This window comes from Anabrus simplex, chromosome 1 (genome assembly GCF_040414725.1).
Source record: "Anabrus simplex isolate iqAnaSimp1 chromosome 1, ASM4041472v1, whole genome shotgun sequence".
Lineage (NCBI taxonomy): Eukaryota > Metazoa > Arthropoda > Insecta > Orthoptera > Tettigoniidae > Anabrus > Anabrus simplex.
In genome coordinates, this window is record NC_090265.1 from 344,665,013 (window position 1) to 344,686,883 (window position 21,871).

Consider the following 21,871-nt stretch of genomic DNA (forward strand, 5'->3'; position numbering starts at 1 on the left):
ACCGATTTCGAATTATCGAGGTTCTACTGTATAACAGCTTTGTAGCTTTGTGTGCAGAAGAAACCGAAACTCCTACTTTTTATGCTAATTTTGTGGGTTATTTATTCAGTGACCATTCAAGATTCGCATCAGTGTCATAGCTTTTCCTCTGTTAAAACTGGTGGTGTGTATGCATGTTTTTTATTGAGCACTGAGCTATAAATTTCAAATTTATTTATAATTACCTCAATCTGTGATCATGAAGGTGGCACTTCACCAGGAAACTGCTGAACGAATGCATCGCATACCTGTCAAGCCAACTTTTACTTACAATAACCCTTTATCAAAGGGTAGGTTGGGTCCACCTATTCAGTACCTTTAGAATGTACAGTATATTGTCTTATAAAACTGGGACTAGTTTCAACCCCATATATATTGGGTCATCTTCAGTCATGCTCCAGTTGGAAGACATAAGCACACATATAACCAATAATAATATAAACACACTGGTATGACACAATTTACAGTCTTAATTTAAAACATTGATGAGGACCGAACAACATATCCAAACTTGAGATTAAATAAAACATCAAAACTGCTGTGGTTGATGCTGAACTGTTTCGTCATTCCTACAGCAGCCGATGTTCTTAAGTTTATCTGGGAGTTGGTATCCTTATCTGTATAGACGAGCAACTTGATTGATAATTTATGTTTGTTCATTAGTATTATGGATAATGATTAATGACTTATATAGCTTTAAGGGGAACGTTCGTATAATGAATAGGTATTCCTTTTCATCAGATGTGGTGATGTATTGTTTAATTTGTTTTGAAGTGAATGTCTGAAAAGAAAATAATTTGAAGTAAATTGAGAAAAAAAAGGGGAGCTAGAAGATCGAGGTAAATAGAATATGTATATGTTATGCCTTTTGACAAAAAATATGCTAACATTCTCAAGAAATGTCCTAATTTACTACGTGAAATTATGTCTTTAACTCCTCACTTTCTACAGTTTACCATACGATTGTTACGGAAGGTCATCCAGTTGCAGCAAAAGCACACAGATTACCTCCCACAAACTTCAAGCTGCTAAAATTTTGTTCCAACAGATGGTTGACATTAGAATCCGCCAGCCTTCGCAAACCTGTTGGGCAAGCCCATTCAGTTTAGTATCAGAGAAAGATGGTTCATAGAGACCATGAGGAGGCTATTGTACTCTTAACAATATCACAAAACCAGGCAGATATCCAGTCCCCAATCTTCAAGACTTCTACACACAGTTAAAGGCAAACAAATTTTCTCCAAAACAGACTTGATTAGAGCCTATCACCATATCCCGATTCATCCAGTTGACATTCTGAAAACGGCCATTATTGCACCATTCAGACTATACCATTTGCTTTGACTTTCCTTTGGCCTTGGGAACACAACCCAGACCTTTCAACGGTTTATGGATTCGGTTCTTAGGGAATTCGACTTTGTCTAATGTAGAAGTTACAACGTTAATAAAAAGAAACACCTTTCCGATGCATAACAATCCTTATATTTAAGATAAAATCATTAGTCACATGTTAGGACTAAGACATGTTTCACTTATACTTCGTATGCATAATCAGTTAGGAATCTAAGGTAGGTAAGGGCCCTGTACCTGGTTCATATAATATAAAACGTCTGAAATTACATTGATAAATATTAATTTTTACAATTTAAAAATAGTCAATAAGACTAAATTATATCTATTAAAAACAAGTGGTAACTAATAAAATTGCTAAAATGTGGTGAAATGAGTGACATGATCATTACAATCTTCATAGCTGGCATTAGAATGCTTGTGGTTATGAACAGTTTTTTCCCAGTAGGAGTGAGCTGATGTGGAATTACGAGCTGTGATCTAATTTCATTTCATAGAGGTGAGGTGCGTGGAAATCGCATGATGTGTTGGTTGAAAAACGAATGTTGTGAAGATGAAGAAAATGTCGCCTGAATCGGCGTAAAAACTTGAGGGACTTCCTCGCATTATCTTCAATCGTTATTATCGCAGATAGGTGATCTGTTTTCTTGAGCTTCAAATCGGGAATATAGCTAATCTTATAAAGTGAATAGGCAGAATCAATCTGGTGTACCCTGTGAATGAAAGAAAATTTTATGTGTCACTTGCTGGATCTTAAAGGATACTCTACTGTGAGGGAAAATGTTATTAGAAAACGCTTACCCTTTGTGTTGGCTGCGAGTGATTGGTCCCTTAGTTGTTTAAGATTGTCTATCGATCACTAGCTTGCTGCTACGTGTGTTATACGAATGTGGTGGTAAAGGCAGGGAAGATAGCGGAAGGGGAAGTCAGGGCGGGACACTGCACAAGTGGAGGGGATGCAGTGCGAGGGGGCACTGTAGGTGTGGCTACTGTTGCTACCGGTGGATTGAATACATCTTTATAGTAAAAGATTTTCATGAAATTCTTAGCATGGATACCAAAATTAGGAAGTAGATTGGGGATTTGCTCGATTATAGGACTATTAATATCCAAGATATCATTTAGATTACTGTTTTTATAAAAATGCTGGTCCAAGGAAATATAAGCGTTTTCCTACCCGGTCATTGGACACTTTTATTTACATATTTAAGTATTTGCATATCTTGGTCAGTGGTACTGAAAGTGTGCCCCATATCCCTCATATGGACACTCATGGTGGAGTGTTTTCTATGTTTCAAGGCATTATAATGTTCTAAGTATCTTATTCTGAAACAACGGCTGGTCTGCCCCACGTATGAAAAATTGTACTGTGTACATCTGAGTCTGTATATTTCCAAGTTCGAGAATTTGTCGTAAATTGTATTAATGGAGTTAAAATTGAAAAAAATGTTACAGTTAGTGTTACAAGTGCAGTATGAGATATTAATATTGTGCTTTCTCAATGGTTTGGTGATGCCATAAATGGCTGGGTTGGTGAAAGTGAAAATAGCGAAAATTTTTTTGGGTTTTTGTCAGGAATTAATTCAGTTGTAGTCTTTGATTTAATTTTACCTGTGATCTTGGTGATCATTTCAGGTTTAAAGCCATTTAGCATCGCTAATTCTTTGATGTACCGTAACTCAGTTCTTTTTTTTGATTAGCATTAGAATAGGAATGTTCAAAGCCCTGTAAACTAAACTGAAAAATATTGCCTGCTTATAGGAGTGGGGGTGCAAGGATTCACTTGTTATTGTTAAAGGAGTGGCAGATGGTTTCCTGTAAATCTGGTAAACAAACCTATCTTTATCTCTAGTTAAATTTGAATCTGAAAAGTTTAAGGAGTTGTTGACCTCGTCTTCCTTAGTAAATTTAATATTATTGTTAAGGTTGTTGAGGAACATAAGTATGTTGTCACTATTGTTCTGCTGTTTGTCTATGATAGCGAACGTATCGTACACATATCTTAGCCAAAGCCATAAGCAGTTGATTTTATTAATTATCGAATTGGTTTCCAGATTGTCCATAAAGATGTTAGCAAGAATGCCGGAAATCGGGTCGCCCATTGCTAGTCCCTTTTGATGGTATATCTTGTTATTGATTGTGAAGTAATTATTGTTGCGGACAAAGCAAAGCAAAGTCATCTCCGTACAGGCCATGAAGGCCCTTGGAGGGGTGGAAGGTAAAGCCTTCCCATATCCGTAACCTTGGCGCTTGATGGGGTAGCTCTACGCCCAATTGTTGAGGATGAATTTCAATAAATTAAGAGTCATGTATTTCACATCTGCTTAGGTGTTCTGTTTCATAAGATTAGTTTTTACTATACTGATTGTGTCATTTACGGGTATATTCGAATGATGCACCAGGAAGGCATAGGCCCTGGCACATATAAATTACAAATTTTATTTTCTAGCGTACAATTCAGTTCCTCAGTTCCGATACGTGAACAGCTGTGTGAGTGAATGTTCTCGTACTGCACTCCATGAGCGAGAAAGCAAGTCAAGCAAGGTCAAGTGACGTCACCGCTGCTTGCAGCTTACTTCCCCTACCGAAGTTTCTCGATTGTATTTTTACGAACTTTTTAACGCCTGGACCGATTAACATGAGGCCAACACTGAATTATAGTTAATGTTCTGGAAGTAAAACCCTGCAAATTTGAAATCAATCCGTCCAGTCCAGTGGTTTCTGAGATTTGACAATTTAAAGTTCGGGAGAAATACTCGCCCCTTATCACCTGATTCCACGCACCATCCACCTGACATGTATATATAGGCCACTGGGCCAGGGCCATAGCCAGTGCAGTCCCATCAGTGCAGTCCCGTGTACAGAGTCATGTGTGCACAGTGTGTGTAGAAAGTATGCTTCGTTGCGATTCGCGAGGATACCGTACGTATTGTTTCTGCCGTGCCGCGATGACTGTAAGATTCTAGACAATTTTCAAGGTGATAGAATACTTGCAAATTTGTTATAAAGGTGAACCTATAATAGGAAGTAAGAATAGAAGTATCTCATATTTCACTGACTAAAATACGACACCGTGAACTGTGCAAGTTCCACATAATTCTAAACTGTGCTAATATCATAAATCATTGCGTGTGGTAAACTGAAATCGTAATTTAAAATCACTTCTAAGATGTATTTCCCTTACAGTGAACTGTGTGAGACTGTATTTACTCGATATTCGTCCCAGAACAGGGCAAAGATTAACTATTTTCATTGTGCACTTTCTCGATCTTTCGATCACTACGGTGAGAAATCCAGTGAACATTAAGGACATTTTTCAATAATATTAAATAGTACGGACTAGTGTGGTGTGAATATTACCATAAAACCGCCTTAATCTGTTAATAATATTTGTCCAGAGACTGTGATAGAAACTGTGATAGATCATGTTTTCAAGTGCTTATGAACTGTGTATATAAAAACTGTGTTTTCTGCAGCATGGACTGTGAATGTTAATTTAACGCCATAAAATCAGTGTAAAAATAGAACTGTGCATTACGACGGTGTGTGATATTAACATCCGCAATATTCTAAATAGTGCCAATTGAACTTTCCGTGTTTCGACATTACTTCCACGAACAACGGAAATCTTAGCAAAAGTGCTACGAGATCCTGCTACTTTAAACGTCGCTTCCAACGAGGGATTTACATGGTTTCTTCAGTTATGGTACCCATTGATAGACGTCGACGAGGGAGATAAACATGGTATCTTCACTGAACATCGCCGGTGCTGAGTTCGAGTCTTCGTCCGCACTCCGCGGAATATTCCAGACACCATACAGCACAACTCCAACATGTGTAAGCAGATCTTCTCGCAATCTGAGTGAGTAATCACAACTGACTGACCTTTTTTTTTTTGCTAGGGGCTTTACGTCGCACCGACACAGATAGGTCTTATGGTGACGATGGGATAGGAAAGGCCTAGGAGTTGGAAGGAAGCAGCCGTGGCCTTAATTAAGGTACAGCCCCAGCATTTGCCTGGTGTGAAAATGGGAAACCACGGAAAACCATCTTCAGGGCTGCTGATAGTGGGATTCGAACCTACTATCTCCCGGATGGAAGCACTTTGTTCAGTACAGTGTTCTTACAAGTGCTGCGTGTGGATGTTAATTCATAATTTCATCGTCAGTTAAAAAGTTCATATTTTATAAATTCCTTTCTAAATCATTAATTAGTTGAAGTGCTTTATTCATTTCATTCTTTCAATTTAAACAAACTGAAAGACATACTGCAAGAGTTCAAATATTTAATTTATCAAACTTTCCATGACAAGTGTGTGTTTATTTTGTGTTCCAAAATTTAGAAAGATTGTAGGTCAGCACCTTAAATGAATGTCAATTTCCAAGGTGCTAGGCAATATTTGTGTGTGTTTGCATTTAAAATTAGAAAGACTGTAGGCTATTCATGATCTATAGAAGAACAATAGTTATTTTTGAAATTCTCAAGTGAACAGATGTCAAGAAAATCGTAACATAAATTCCTTCTTTATTTTGGCAAATATTAACTACCAAGTTGAGTTGCAGTTGCAGGGTGATTTATCTGTGGCTATTATTAATAAATTTTATAAAAAAAAAAGAATAACCATCTATTATTCGCCCTACGATAGTACCCATCTCTGTACCTGCTCCAGAAAACACCAGACACTACCTGAGATCCTTCCCATGCTTAAACCCCACAATCATTTCCCGGTACAATACATTAGTGATATCATATAATACCATAACATGGTTGTCTGTTAACTTGAAAGTGGATAATATATTGCAGAAGTCAAAAGAATTCTTTATGTAGGCTTCAATATTGAATTTAAAGTGTTTGCATAGGAAACGGTGCAGAAATTTAGAAATATTATATGTGGGACTATTCCTACAGTTTATAATGGGGCGCATTAGTATCTCTTGTTTATGTATTTTTGGCAGAGCCCTGGCCGTGGGTAACCTGGAATTCATTATAATAAGTTTTTGATGTTCATGTTCCTGAAAAAGAAAGGAAGATTTCTTGAACAAGTTTTTGAGGTCCCGTTGGTTTTTTTAGTGTGGGGTCTTTTTCCACTATATTGTAAGTTTCGGCAGAGAAAAAATCCTTGGTTTTGCTAATATACTCTTCTTTATTTAGTAGTACCATTGTGGGACCATTGTCTGCTTTTGTGACTATTATATTATTGTTTTTGATTTTATTTTTTCCTTCAGTTATCTGTTTTTTATGACTTGGTGATGGCTTCAATTTCAATTCTTTAACTAAAAAGGGAAGGTTCTTCTTTATTTCGTATTTTACATCATTTCGATATTCAATAGGAAGATTTAAGCTCCTAACTTGCGCAATGTCCCGCCCTGCCTTCCCCTTCCGCTATCTTCCCTGCCTTTACCACCACATTCGTATAACACACGTAGCAGCAAGCTAGTGATTGATAGACCATCTTAAACAACCAAGGGACTAATCACTTCGCAGCCAACACAAAGGGTAAGCATTTTCTAATAACATTTTCCCTCACAGTAGAGTATCCTTTAAGATCCAGCAAGTGACACATAAAATTTTCTTTCATTCACAGGGTACACCTGATTGATCCTGCCTATTCACTTTATAAGATTAGCTGTATTCCCTATTTGAAGCTCCAGATAACAGATCACCTATCTGCGATAATAACGATTGAAGATAATGCGAGGAAGTCCCTTAAGTTTTTACGCCGATTCAGGCGACATTTTATTCATCTTCACAACATTCGTTTTTCAACCAACACATCATGTGATTTCCACGCACCTCACCACGTTTTAATCTATGAAATGAAATGAGATCACAACTTGTAATTCCACATCAGCTCACTCCTACTAGGAAAAAATCCATTCTTGACCACAAGCATTCTAATGCCACCTATTTAAGATTGTAATGATCTCGAATATTATACGAACAATAATTTATAGCAACTTATTGTAACATTTTCATGTCACTCATTTCACCACATTTTAGCAGTTTTATTAGTCACCACTTGTTTTTAATAGATATAGTCTTATTGACTATTTTTAAATTGTTAAAATTAATTTTTATCAATGTAATATCAGACGTTTTATATTAACCTATATGAACTGGGAACGGGGCCCTGACCTACCTTGGATTAAGTTATTCCTAGCTGATGATGCTTACAAAGTAAGTGAAACGTCATAGTTCTAACATCTGATTAATGGTTTTTTCCTAAATATAAGGATTGTTATGTATTGGAAAGGTGGTTTTTATTAATGTTGTAACTTCTATATTTTGAAATCCAATATGGTTCTATAATGAGATTCATAACTTGCAATTTGTTTAATGTTACATTGATGACATTCTAATGACATCAGAAAATAAAGAAAAGCACAAAAAACACCTTTGGCCAATACTACACTGATTTAACAATTGTAACATTAATATCAACATCAGAAAATGCCATTTTGAGTGACTGAAGTGCCATTTTTAGGTTACCTTGATAACAAAGATGGTATATGACCCCTTCCAAGAGAGTTCAAACAATTATTGACTATCCTTTGCCTTCAACGATCAAAGACTTATGCCGTTTCCTTGGAGTCATAATTTTTTATCACAGAGCACTACCAAATTCTGCAGACAAACAAGCTGCTTTATATCAGTTGATTAAGGGTTAAAAAAAAAAGGTTATAGACGTGACCAAAGACCATTGCAAAGCCTTCAACATTTTTAAAAAGTCTGGCAGAAGCATCACTTGTAGCTCATCCATCATCAGAATTACCTCTTGTCCTAATGGTTTATGCTTCAGACTTTACAATGGGTGCTTCGCTTCATTAGATTAGGAACAGTATACTCCAACCCTTATAATTCTTCTCAAAGAAACTTAATAATAATAATAATAATATAATAATAATATTAACCGTGGAACCGGCAAGCAGGTTAACTCCTAGCGGCAAGCATTTTGGCGAGTTTTACAAGCAACTTTTAAAAAATTCATAAAAATGTTGTTTTTTATTCATTTTTATGTATAACAAGTCATTTTATTCAGAAAAGGATGAAGAATACTATAGTAGGAAATTAAACTTTCCAATTTAGTATCCTGAAGCAGTATGGGAGAAATATCCAACACACACTAAGTATTCCAAAATAATCCGGAAGTTCTGGGCAACGTTTATGAAAATTTTACTATACACAAAGTTTGCACTATTTTATGAAAATGAAAACCTACAACCTGTTTTCCAGTCATTGACCGGGTCAGGGATGTAATGAATGAAACATATATAGGCTGTTTTTACAATGGGGTCGCCACTCCCAAGGTGATTTATTAATGAGTGATAAATGCTATGAAATGATAATGGAGAGTGTTGCTGGAATGAAAGATGACAGGGAAAACCAGAGTACCCGGAGAAAAAGCTGTCCTGCCTCCGCATTGTTCAGCAGAAATCTCACATGGAGTGACCAGGATTTGAACCACGGTATCCAGCGGTGAGAGGCCGACGCACTGCCGTCTGAGCCACAGAGGCTACAGGCACAATTTTATGCTGTTTAAAAATATGTAGAAAGGTTTCACTACCTTGAAGTATTGTAAAGTAAAATAGAATTCAAATAACATAAGCACATCGCACCAACACGTGAGTCTGCTTAGATTCATCCTTGCTACCTTCAGGGTGGCTCCTCTTTCTTCCTTCTTTCATAGGTCTCCAAAAATGTTCTAATTTTTGGTAGCACTGTTGATGGACACCACAATTACATCCTGAGCACCTGAAGTGGGTGCGTGACTTTTTTTCTGCTGTCGAACAGACAGGGCACAACTGCAGTTTCTTTCCTGGGTGGCGTACCAGCTGATGTCCCATTTCTCCTGATTGTCCAGGTGGAATGTTTTGAAGAGTTTCTTCGTCTACAAGACCTTCGACAATACTAACCATAAATTCCTCACGTTCAAGGAGTTTGTCGGCGTTCAAACTATAGAGTATGTAGGCATCAAATCCAACAGGTTATAGAATATTTTTTTCCAGTACCTCCTTGTTGCTCTGTCACATGTTACATGATACACTGGCTTATCCTTACAGTCTACTTCCCCCATGTTTAGGTTATACTTATGGATCAGAACTGGTTTTATATTTTCCTTTCCTCTTTTGCTTAGAATGATTTTGTCCTCCACGTGACAGCCGGTTGTTATCAGATAAACTGGTTTTCTTGTACGTTTCTCTTTGTATCCTACAAAAAGTTTTTTCCCCTGAAATATACTGAGATCTGAGGGTCGAGTTTTGAATTTAGATCTGATTTTGATAGATCTTTAAAATTTTTATTGACTGTGCCAGTAAGGAAGGTGTCCTAAGTCTTTTAGCTAAAGGCATTTTCGTGTAAAAGTTGTCAGTGAAAATATGATACCCCTTGTTCAAAAGATTTGAGACCGTCAACAAATGCCAAACAACTTTTTCTGTAAGCAGATTGTTCCAATCTGCCAAGAATCGTTTTCCATTGTACAGTTCCGTGTGGATTATATAATTATACTTGCTGTCTACTACTTCAATGTTTTTTAATCCGAACCAAGCATGTCTCTTATTCAGCATATACATTATTTGAAAAAAATCTGTTCTTCATTCCTATCATGGATTCATCAATAGACAAATTTTGATGGGAATAAAATACTTCATGAATGAAGTATTTATTGAGTCAAGGAACGTTCTTACCTTACACCATGCATCATATCCTGGTTGTCCTGGGAGAATATATAGTTGAGAGCTAATGTGTAACATAGAGTTTACAATTTTGAAACATTTTAGTGATGCGACTTTTGAAAAATATGGAAATATTTGCGATTTTGAAGTGCACCAGTATTTCTCAATGTTGTTCTTAGGGTTCAGACCCATATTTATAACTAGAGAAATAATTTTTTTCATTTCTGATACTGTAACGTCAACCCATCTTTGCAGACGAGAATACGGACCCATATTTCTGCAATTCATTTTATTTTGACTAATTTCCTGTGCGTATTTATTAGTTTCAGTCACTAAAAGATTCCAGATAGTATTGGAGAAAAACAAACAGAACTAGGTATGTTAGAGGAGGACTGCTTCTCGGAGGGCAATTTCGTATACTTGCATTTCGAACCTTGAACTTCTCTTCCACTTTTATTTCTGGCTCTGAAGGATTAACTCTTGTCCACTTCAGTTCTGTTTGGTCAACTGCATTACCATCATTATCATTATTATCATCAGTGGCTGGTTCATTGTGTTCCACATCATCGTCAATGTCAGTGTCAAAATCACTTAGCCTAGGCTCATATAACTCGCCACTACCTGACGAATTATTGACAAAATCAACATCAATTCTTCTAAAAATACGTCACTATCACCTTCGCCATCCAGATCAAACAAACAATTATGAATTTCACTACTTTCTGACAATTCACTCATTTTGCTCCACGAAAGCTAATGCACATCGGACAACCACAAGAAGCACAACAGAATGACCGTCTGCAAAACATTCTCGTTTTTCCACATGTATATCGCACACTCTGTCCACACACCCCCTCCCCACTTCAGAATTGTGCTGTATTTATAGAGTAGAGTTTCCTCTTCAATATGATGCAAGATATGTCATAATGACGTTGAGTGTCAAGGCGCTATCTCGAAAAGAGTCAGTGCTGGCGTAATGCATCTCGATAGCGACTCTGCCAGTTGAGTAACAAGAAAATGAGTCGCGATCGCGATGACTGCCGGTTCCAGGGTTAATAATAATAATATTAAGTTTCATTGAGAAGAATGATAAGGGTTGGAGTATACTGTTCCTAATACACAGCGTAACTACTCAACTTATGATAGAGAGCTACTTGCAGCATATTCTGCCGTCAAGCATTTTTGGTGCATATTGGAGGAGGAGAATTTCCAATTTTAACTGATCACAATCCACTAACTTTCACATTCACGCAATGACTGGAAAGGGCTTCTCCAAGACACGTTCACTACATCAACTACATAGGACAGTTCACCACTGATTCACATTACGCCAACGACAAGCAGAATATGGCAGCAGATGCTTTCTCGCATATTTCTTTGATTAGAATACAACCATATGTCATCATGGAAGAATGAGCAGAAGCTCTAACAACTAATGATGAACCATCAAGACATAAGGAATCTTCTTTGTTAGATTTTCAACAGATAACACTACCAAATGGCATGAAACTTACCTGTGATTTATCTCGTGGCACTCTTCAACTATATATGCTTTCACAATACTGGTGGGTGACTTTTGACTCGGTACACAATCTGTCTTATCTAGGCATTAGAAGGTACAACAAATCTACTACAAGAACGATACATATGGCCATCACTAAAGAAAGACATCCAATATTGGCCATCCACATGTATTCCTTGTCAGAGGTGTAAAGTTTGGAAGCATACTAACAGTGCAGTTCGAGAGTACATGCAAGAAAATTCCAAATTTAATCACATAATTTTCAATATAGTTGGACCATTGCCTCCTTCCCTAAAATATCAATGGTTCTCAAGATGGCTGGAGGCTGTTCCATTGTAGACTTCACAGCAGAAAACATCTCCCATGCAGTATTATCCACATGGATATCTTGTTTCGGCATACCGAGATCATCACCACTGACCGTGGAAGACAATTTGAATGCCAGCTTTTCAAGAGGCTGACCACTAATCTAGGTATTACCCACATCAAGACTACAGCATATCATTGAGCAACAAACAGCAAAATTGAAAGATGGCACCATCAGCTGAAATTTGCTTTGAAAGCACAGCTCTCTGACGACTGGGTCCTCAAGCTACCATTAGTCTTAATTGGTCTCCGCTTTTACATCATGCCAGAGGTCGACAGCAGAAATGACGTATAGGTCAACCATTAAACTACCTGGAGATTTCCTTTGTAAACATTAATCACCGATATTCCGTCTTTTGTTTTTAAACTAATAAAGCGGATAAGAACACTTCAACCAGTTCTTACTGAAAAATGTTTTTTCATCCAGCTCTCTTCACCAGCAAATGCGTCTTTTGTGTGGCACGACCCCAAAAGAACATCTTTACAGCTAGACTTTACCCACTTTTGACTCATGCCAACAAACATTTTCAAGTGGAAACAACTACAGTAAAACAAACAGTTAGCATTGTTTTTTTTTAAACTTTCTGCTCCTATGTTTGTCGATCTTGGGATGTGATACACATCAACATGAAATTCTATGATTAACAGAGCCCATCCCATCAGTTCAGATTTTGAGCCAGAGACCAAGTTCAACCATTCGAGAGCTGCATTTTCGGTGTACAGCTGAAACTTCCTTTCCTCCAAGTAGCCTCTGAATTTGCCCATGGCCCACACCACAGCTTGGGCTTCTTTCTTGGCAGTGCAGCAGCGTTGTTCGGTGGGAGATAGCTTTCTGCTGGCATACTCGATGATGCCCCTTCCGCCGTCACTCCTCTCCTGTAATAACGCTGTTCCTAAGCCGGAGTTGCTGGTGTCTGTCTGCAGGCACATCTTCCATTGAGGGTCGGGATGGGCTAGACCAGAATCGTTGCATATCGCAGCCTTAATGCCTTGGAATGCTGCCTCTTCCTTGCTGGTTCATCGGAACGGGCGGTTGCTATGGAGTTGATTGGTGAGTGGTATTGCCTTCTCTTCAAAGTGTGGCACGAAGCTGCTATATCATTCATACAAGCCAAGGAACTGACGTACTTGTCACTTGGTCCACGGGCATTCAGCTTCCTCGATAGCTTGATTCTTCTTGGGGTGCCTTTCTAAGCCTCCGGATGTTAGGACATGGCCAAGATATTCTACGCGGGACTGGGCAAAGTGGCACTTCTCCAGTTGGCAAGTCAGTCCATGAATCTTCAGTCTTTCCAGCACTTTCTTCGGATGCACAAGATGTTCTTGAAAATTCTTTTTGTGTATTCAGATGTTTTAGACATACGCTTGGCAGAAATCTCCAACATATCAGACAATACCTTATCCATCAGTCGCATGAAGGTTGCAGGAGCATTCTTCAGTCCAAAAGGCATGACTGTAAATTATCCTCTCAGTGTCATGAAGGCAGTCAGTGGTCTAGAACTTTCCTCGACCTCCACTTGCCAATATCCGGAGTTGAAATCCTGCGTACTGAAAATCCTAGGTCCACTTAGTTGTTTTAGTGAGTCTTTCAGGTCAGGTATGGGTGTGGGGTAGGCATCACTAACGGTCTTCTCATTCAACTTGCGGAAGTCCACACACCGTCGATACTCCCCATTCTTATTTTTTGGTAGGAAGATAGGCGAAGCCCAACAGGATGTAGACGGTTTGATGAGACCTTGCCCTTCCATCTCTTGAATCTTCTGAATGACAAAGTTGCGATTATCCGGGTTGATTGTATATGGGTGTTGCTTGATGGGTGAGGAAGTGCTGCATTCAATGATGTGCGTTACAGAGGTACTCCAGCGTATTTTGTTGGTGATGACGTCTGGAAAGTCCATTATGGGGTGTCTTAGCTCTTCTTCACTTGGTTGAAGGTGCGTTAACTAGATATCTCCCAGGTCTACGTCAACTTCCATATCCTTGTGAGTCTGGAGATTTCCATTGTGCCAAACGACCCTCAGACATCTGTCTTTAAGACTTCATGAGCTGCGTAGTCTAGGATCACCTTGTATTCTACCAGAAAGTCATGACCTAATATGATGTCATACCAATATAGTTGGTCCGTTATTGGACATTATAAATTTTCCATCTAACTCATTCCTGGGAATCAACATCTGTATCATCTGATCGCCAGGCAGGCGTCATTTTTTGAAAACGAGACAAAGTCTCTCTAGTGCATTGGCACTGCCAGTGGTTCCAAGTAGCCTACGCAGTGGCCTCCATGGTATGCATTAGCCATGCATCTTGGTAGGTGTGCCATTTACCAACTGATGAGCCTAACTTAGCACACTGGGGCGAAACGCTGGCAACCATGAATGAGTTACCTGGAAAATGTATAATGTCCAATAATGGACCAACTATATTGTTATTATAAATTTACTCATTCGGAACAAATATTTCAGGTTCTCTATGGGAATCAACATCCGCATCATCTGATGGTCAGGCAAGCATCAATTATTGAAAATGAGACAAAGTTTCTGATAGTGCATTGGCACTGCCAATGGTTCTAAGTTGCCTACACAGTGCCCTCCACGGTATGCACGAGCCATGCATCATGGTAGGTTTGCTATTTACCAACTGATGAGCCCAACTTAGCACACTGGGGCAAAACGCTGGCAACCAGGAATGAGTTAGCTGGAAAATTTATAATGTGCAATAACGGACCGACTATTCACTAATTCGGATCCAGTATTTCAGATTCCCAATGGGAATCAACATTTGTATTATAATATGTGTTAGGTTCTGAATCACTGCAACGTTAATTAGAATGGGCAGGTCCATGCATTTAGCGGTTAGGTTAGTCTGTCCTTGGATGGAATAGGTCACCCTGTCCACTGCTCCCACTACCCTTCCGAGATGGTGATACTTCATAGGCGGTAGTTATCTGGCAACAATCCCATTTACAAATGAATGGCTTGCTTGACTGTCGAGTATGGCTGAAAAATTCTCGTTGCCTGTTCTCAAGATGATGGCTGGGCAAGGTTGGCCTGTTCTGCTTGCAGTCTGACCAATCCCTTTCCTACTTGACCAGGGTTGCTTGTCTGTCCGGTGTTGAGGCGCATTCCTGTTCCTGGTCCCATCCCCCCTCAATCCAGAATGGGCCGCACCTAGTTTTTCGATGCCAAAGTTGGGCATTTGTTCTTCAGATGTCCTGTTCTTCCACACTGGTAGCATTTCCTAACTGAGCTGGTCTCTTCCGTGGCTTTACTCTTGTGTTCTTCTTCCAACTGGGCGATGATTTTACGTAGATCATCAAAGAATCTCGGTTGCGATACCTTCACCAGGGGTCTAATCATATCGTGGAGTTGCTGTACGACGTCTGGTAAGATCTCATTCTCGCTTCCTTCAGGGTCTAGCCGCTTGAAGAGCTGGTACTTCTGGAGGATGAAAGCGCTAGCTCTCATGCCAATGGGTTGTGCATCAGTCAGTAGTTTCCTTTTCACAGAACTTTTCACCCCTTCGAAATTAAACCTAGCAAGGAGTTCCCTCTTGAAATCAGTCCATTTTATGTTTAGGCCCTTCAAGTTATTCCACCCAGTAGTGGCTTGCCCCTTTAACCGTAGCGTGATTAGTTGAACGTAAAAGTCCTCTGGTAGATTAGTCCTTTCTAGTAGACTGACTGATCCCTCGATGAAGCTAGTCGGGTTCTCTTCCAGTTGCCCGTGGAAGACTCTGTATTCACCTTCGGGGTCTAGGTGTCCTGTATTGCTGGTTAAGTTTGAGGGGGTTGAAGGGATAGTGATAGGTCCTGTTTGATTAAATCCATCTTATACCGCGTGAAGGATGGTCTCTCTCATATTCTGTACATCTCCCTTGAGGTCGAAATCCAGCTTTCTAACCTTCCTTCAATGGCAGAGATATGGCTATCAAAATTTCCCTCGACGGTAGAAATTCTCCCCTCAACCTGTTGTTTCATGCCGAAAACCGGGAATTCCACCTCCTCCTTGAGGTTTGAGATGTCCCCTTCCAGCTGGCTTACCCTGCTATTGATCTTTTCAACCTGTCCCAGTTTTGTCCTGATGTCCGATATCTGCTGTATTAATTGATTACTGACATCGCTAATTTGGGTTGAAATTTTATTATCTACAGTTGAAATTTTCACTTTTAGGCACTGTTCTACTTTGTAAACCTGTGTGTACACTTGAGATATTTATCCGGTTAAAACTGTTTTAGCTTGAGGAATTTCGTCTGAGATTTTGTCATTTACTTTCGAAATTTTATCTGTTAAAGTGGAATTGAGTGTCTGTATCATGCTCATTAAGTTGGAACACATTGTAGTCATATTTACCTCCTCTTCCGGTGACGAGCCCAGATCTTCATCCACCTCGATTCAAAAAATTTGGAGATCTTCACCGTTTTCGATGAGATCTTCTCGTAACTGCATCTTCAATGATTTCTTAATTGCCGTTCATCGGAAGATTTCTCTTTGTGAGTTCGTCTTTAAGTTGTTTTACAGACATATTTTTCAATATCACTTGCATTTTGTACTGATTCCCACTCACACTCGTATTCACTACCGAAAATCATTCTTCAGTCCTGTCCCACAATCGCCAGTGTTGCATCCACAAAGACGCACACACGAAATGCTGTGGTGCTATTTGAGGATCCAACCAGCCTCTGGGCTGATGATGACCTAACAGACAGACAGACAGACAGACAGACAGACAGACACTAATAAACTGCAGTCTTGAACAAAACACTGCTACGAAGAAGAAGAAGGAGGAGAAGAAGAAGAAGAAGAAGAAGAAGAAGAAGAAGAAGAAGAAGAAGAAGAAGAAGAAGAAGAAGAAGAAGAAGAAGAAGACTGAGATGAAGATTGCAACACTTGCATGTCAACCAACTACCAACGCAACAAATTCACATACTTGATTAAAAACTTCACTTATTGTTGTTGAATTTATATCTTTCGTATTTTTTGACAATTGGCAATAAAGATAGATTGGTGGAAAGAAGTATATATTGCTATATAATATTTCATTGAAGGTTCAAAGTTTCTTGTTAACCCTCTTGGAGCCAAGGGCCGATCTGGTCGGCCGCTCCCCATAAGCTGGAAGAGGCCAGAGCTCCGCCTCCACTCTACTACTGTTAAGTGCCAGGCCATTTTCAGTGGAAATACATATATTTTAAAATTTGCGTATATCTACCGGTGTATAGCAAATACCGGCATGAAATTTTCTACATATCGACTACGTAGAATAAGAAACTGGTTTGGAGTGATAATAAAGAATCAAAGACGTTTTATTGTTGATTTATAGTTGTCGATAACGTTTATTTTTAGGAAGAGAAAAATATTTTTGCACTTTCTCTCTCAATATCTACTTTGAAAAAATAATTTAGGATACAAAAAATTATACATAATTATGTATAATGTATTTCTAAATACAATTCTATAGAATAACTAATTTGAACGAGAGAAATGAAAACTTAAAAAATAAAAATTCAAACATATGTCACTAGTAAAAACAAGACAATTTTACTGTACTCGCCGATAAAATTCGTGTGTATGTATCGATGTTTGGCGAATACTGACAACAGATTTTCTACGTGCGGACAACACAGTATTAAAATAATTCTGAATTATTAAATAAGTAGAAAATAGTAGTTGATATTATAGTTTTTTGTTTTCAGAAAAAATAGTTTCTCGTTTTCGGTTGTAGTATATATTAGAAAAATAATTTTACAATACAACAGAATTTACGAAATTAAGAAATGTATGGCACTAAAGCTGTGATTTGCTTTGACCTACTAAGCGACCGTTGCTCAGTTCGGTACCTGCAGTTTACGAGGTGAATCATGGTCAGTGACACGGATCCTCTCAGTAATTATTCTTGGTTTTCCAGATCGGGGTCGCCCTCTCACCCTCAGATATCTCCTCAATTGCAATCACTTAGGTTCACTTAGATTGAGTGAACCTCGAACCAACCCTCAGGACCAGGCGAAAATTCTTGACCTGGGCGGGAATCGAACCCATGACCTGCGGGTGAGAGGCAGGCACGCTACACTTGGCCCACGGAGACCGGCATTTAGGTAATGATATGTGACTATAAGGTTTAGCAGAGAGTAAGTGGAAAGTAAATTGAAGTATGATATGGGCGGAGAATCAGACGGTAGGGCATGTTTACGTCCAAGAACTTCCTTGAAGGAGACAGAAGGTTGAGGAATGTTGTCGGGTTCATTGGGACAAATTTCCACAAAATGTTTTCCAGAGACATCATCATCATATTCGTTATCACTAGTTTCATCTACATCCATATTCAGAGTACCCGGTAAAATTTCGTCGCTACTCTCTGAACTAAATTCCCTATCGCTATCCGATAAATCATCCGCATTAACTTCGAACTGTTCTGAATACTGCATTAATTTATTGTCATCAATACCTGCTGAAAAAATATCATGTGAACAACATGCCACTTTCCTGTCACAAATCCACTCACTGCAAGGAGCAATCAATCTCTTACTGACTGGTTGGCAGTATTTGTAAACACAGGAAACTACTCTTGTGAAAGGTATAACACCCTCTTAGAACTGCCAAAGCAAGGCCAGGCACACAATAACGTGTAGCCCCTTTACTACAGGTTGTAACAAAAGTATGCATGTCACTATAGGTTGCCTCAAAATTATGTATATCACAGAATTTTAAGCCGGCCGATGTAATCGGCTCTGGCAACTTCCAACTGGATTTATAAAGGCCGACCAGATCAGCTCTGGCAATTTAAAGGGCGGGTGCTCACACTACTGCCTGGCACCAAGAGAGTTAAGGAGCTTTGAAAAGAGGTGTTCCCATTGGGTGTTCTTGACATCATGTAGTAACCAGGAGATCTTTTGATATAGACTGGCGGCCAGAATATTATTGCTCACTTAGCACCACCCAGTGGTCATGTGCAGGATACTTTATTATACCTACGGACGTGAGCAACATCAACCCTCACATCAAACTTTCCCTCACATCATCGGCATCTGTAAGCTACGTGCCTACTCTGGTAGCTGGGCTGATTTTTTGATTCTGTCTGAGGCAGTATTTAAGTGGATGGAAGGACTGTACATTCTGATCTGAAATTATTTTTTCTTGTTATTGTATTACATGTGTATATATATATATATATATATATATATATATATATTCATTTCATGCTATACACGAAATAAATAAAATAAAATAAAATAAATAATGTTGAAAGGGCACTAAATGTATTTATCCTGACACAATGTTGCTTTTCTAATGATTGCATTTGCTAATAAGATGTTTTCTCACTAACAAGGTACGTCTTAAGAAGCATAGATGGTACAACAAGATTTTAAAAAATCAAGATCCTCTGATTGTGTCTCTTGGTTGGCGGCGCTTTCAGACAATTCCTATATATGCTAAATTGGAGGATAACCTAAGACACAGGTAAGCACACATGTTCTGTTATAGCCTCTGTGGTTTAGTAACAAATATAATTTCAGTGGACATCTCAAATCTGTTCATTCTCAAGAGCCAAGCTTCCGCTCTCTGTGTGAATTGTTCTGATATGGGAAGTCCTTGTAAAGAGACCCAAGGGGTGAGAGAAAAGAAACAATGGGACACTATGGTACATGACAACTTGAAGAGCTTATATCTCTACCTCAGCAGGGCTGATGATCACATGAAGTGGAGATAGTGGTGCCACTGGCAGGGCAAACACACAATATTGCAATTATTTATTTACTTACTTACTTACTTACTTACTTACTTACTTACTTACTTACTTACTTACTTACTTACTTATTTATTGATTTATTTATTGATTTATTCATTTATTAATTTATTTATTTGATCTGCAAAATCTGAATACAGTAGAAGTCCGTTATAGTGAATACGGCATATAATAAGAACCCCGCTATAACGAGAATTTTTGTCTGTCCCTTCAAAATTCCTATATTAAACTGTGCATTATCCTTCGGTTACAGTGAGAGTCCTGTCACTGATGCATCCGTTATTACGAGCGATTAAGCGCTCGCTATTTTTCCGTTACCGATATTTATGCACTCCAGCGATTACGTTGAATGCGATCGATCATCTTCAGTATCATTTCCTCGCTATGTCCTCTAGAGAGTTCTCTCGTCGACATTTTAAGGCGGCATCGGAATCGATTAGTAATACCCGACAACTGCTGTTCCATAAAGAAAATGTGAAATGAAAGAGAATAACATGTTCTCATAATAAATTCGTAAATAACGTGGCTGATAGCAGTTGTTGACTCGTTAAAAATAAAGGCTGAGGTAAACGATCTCTTGATTTTATTGTTGTATACTGAAATTGAGTAAGAATGTGATACACCTCAAGATATGGCAGAGTACATCATTGATTTCAGAGGATAGTTCATACTTTCTCGAGTCAAGTTAAATTTTGGAAAGGCTATTCCCATGTAAATTTTTAGCGAGGAGGTTATAATTTCTCTACATGCGTTTGAAATATGTTTTCATGATACACATACGGTTAGGTTAGGTGACGTAGTTTGAAGAAGAAAACTGGAATGTTTGCCACAGAAGCCTCGGGAGTGATACCATATTTCTCCAAATCTAAGGCGACGTTATTTTCTCAGAATCTTATGTGAAAAAACAAGGGTTATCTTGCATTCATGGCCTAACAGGAATGAACACCACTGACAACTACCGCGGTAACCACGCAACTTCTTCCCCCCTTCCCCCTCGCACGCGCCCACACAAACAAAAATCATTGACAACAAACGACCGCCTCTTTTTTATATATTGCTAGATGCGTCAACTGGTTGTACAGTGCCTCTGTGTAACATCTCGAAAAATAGTGAAGAATGACGTTCAATTAGCCTCTACAAAAACATTTATCTGATCTGCAGAATGGCATCAAAACATGCGAGCCTTCGAATTCGGCAACTCAGTGGCAGAGTTATAACGCGTCTACTGTACCTGACGCATAATAAAAATAAGTTTTATAGACAGCAGGAATATTTTTGTGATGTGTGGAGATACATGGAACAGGTATAGCTGGCAAATTTTCAACGAGCTCTCGTCGATAATATGATGCCAATTTTAAGTTAATGGTTATTAAACACTCGGAAATGTAGAATAATTTTGCACTCACAAGAAAATACTGCGTAGGCCTAACTAAAGCCAATATTTAGCATTAGCGTGAAGACAAAGATTGCTAATAAATGTGTACTGTACAAAAACTGCATTCAGTAGTACGCAGCAATGATGCTTTAAAGAAGTTGAAGATGAAATTGTGAGGTATGTGCATGAAAAATGCAAGGGCAGAATCAGCATACCACGGCGCAATAAACTCGTTCGTTGACCTTCAACGTCTGCGATTAGGCCTATACATCGCTAGCCGCTGAAGTTGGTCGAACCCGGTAAGCGAGACGTGCGTTGATGTATCCACAAAGATGCACACAAAATCTTGTTAGTTGTGTACACTTATTTATTTAGAACTTATTTTCACATTAATCACACAACCTAATCAACTGCCATCATAAACAAAACATGAAGAATGCGACTGCCATCTTGAAAAACATTTGACTGTTACAATAACATGTCATCAGAATCGCACCACGGGCTCACGGAAACAACTCCAACTAAAAAATAACTCAACTCCACCATCAAGACTGCTTCTTGTACATGTGTTGCCTGGCCAGGCTTCTAGAAGGATGTTACACAACACCTTTTCTCGTAAATTCTAGAGTGCCTAATACTATAGTTATAATGTAAAGAATATTCTACAAGCATCTAGTGTCAAAGATACGTTATTCTCGATGTTATAGTGTGTTGCACAATGTTACTATGGATTATACATCATACATACAGGTAATAATAAATGATATACTATTAATTACAGGTTCTCACATTAACTAAACTCATATATATA

General features: G+C 38.6%; 1 protein-coding gene across 1 annotated transcript in view; it reads left to right on the plus strand.

Moving 5' to 3' along the window:
• Positions 1-21,871, plus strand: part of LOC136856771 (ribosome biogenesis protein BMS1 homolog) — a 317,735-nt gene that overhangs the window by 190,699 nt on the left and 105,165 nt on the right. The window contains exon 14 of the mRNA XM_067134870.2: positions 19,269-19,399. Within this exon, the coding sequence (XP_066990971.2) occupies positions 19,269-19,399 (131 nt within the window). The remainder of the gene's footprint in view (positions 1-19,268; positions 19,400-21,871) is intronic.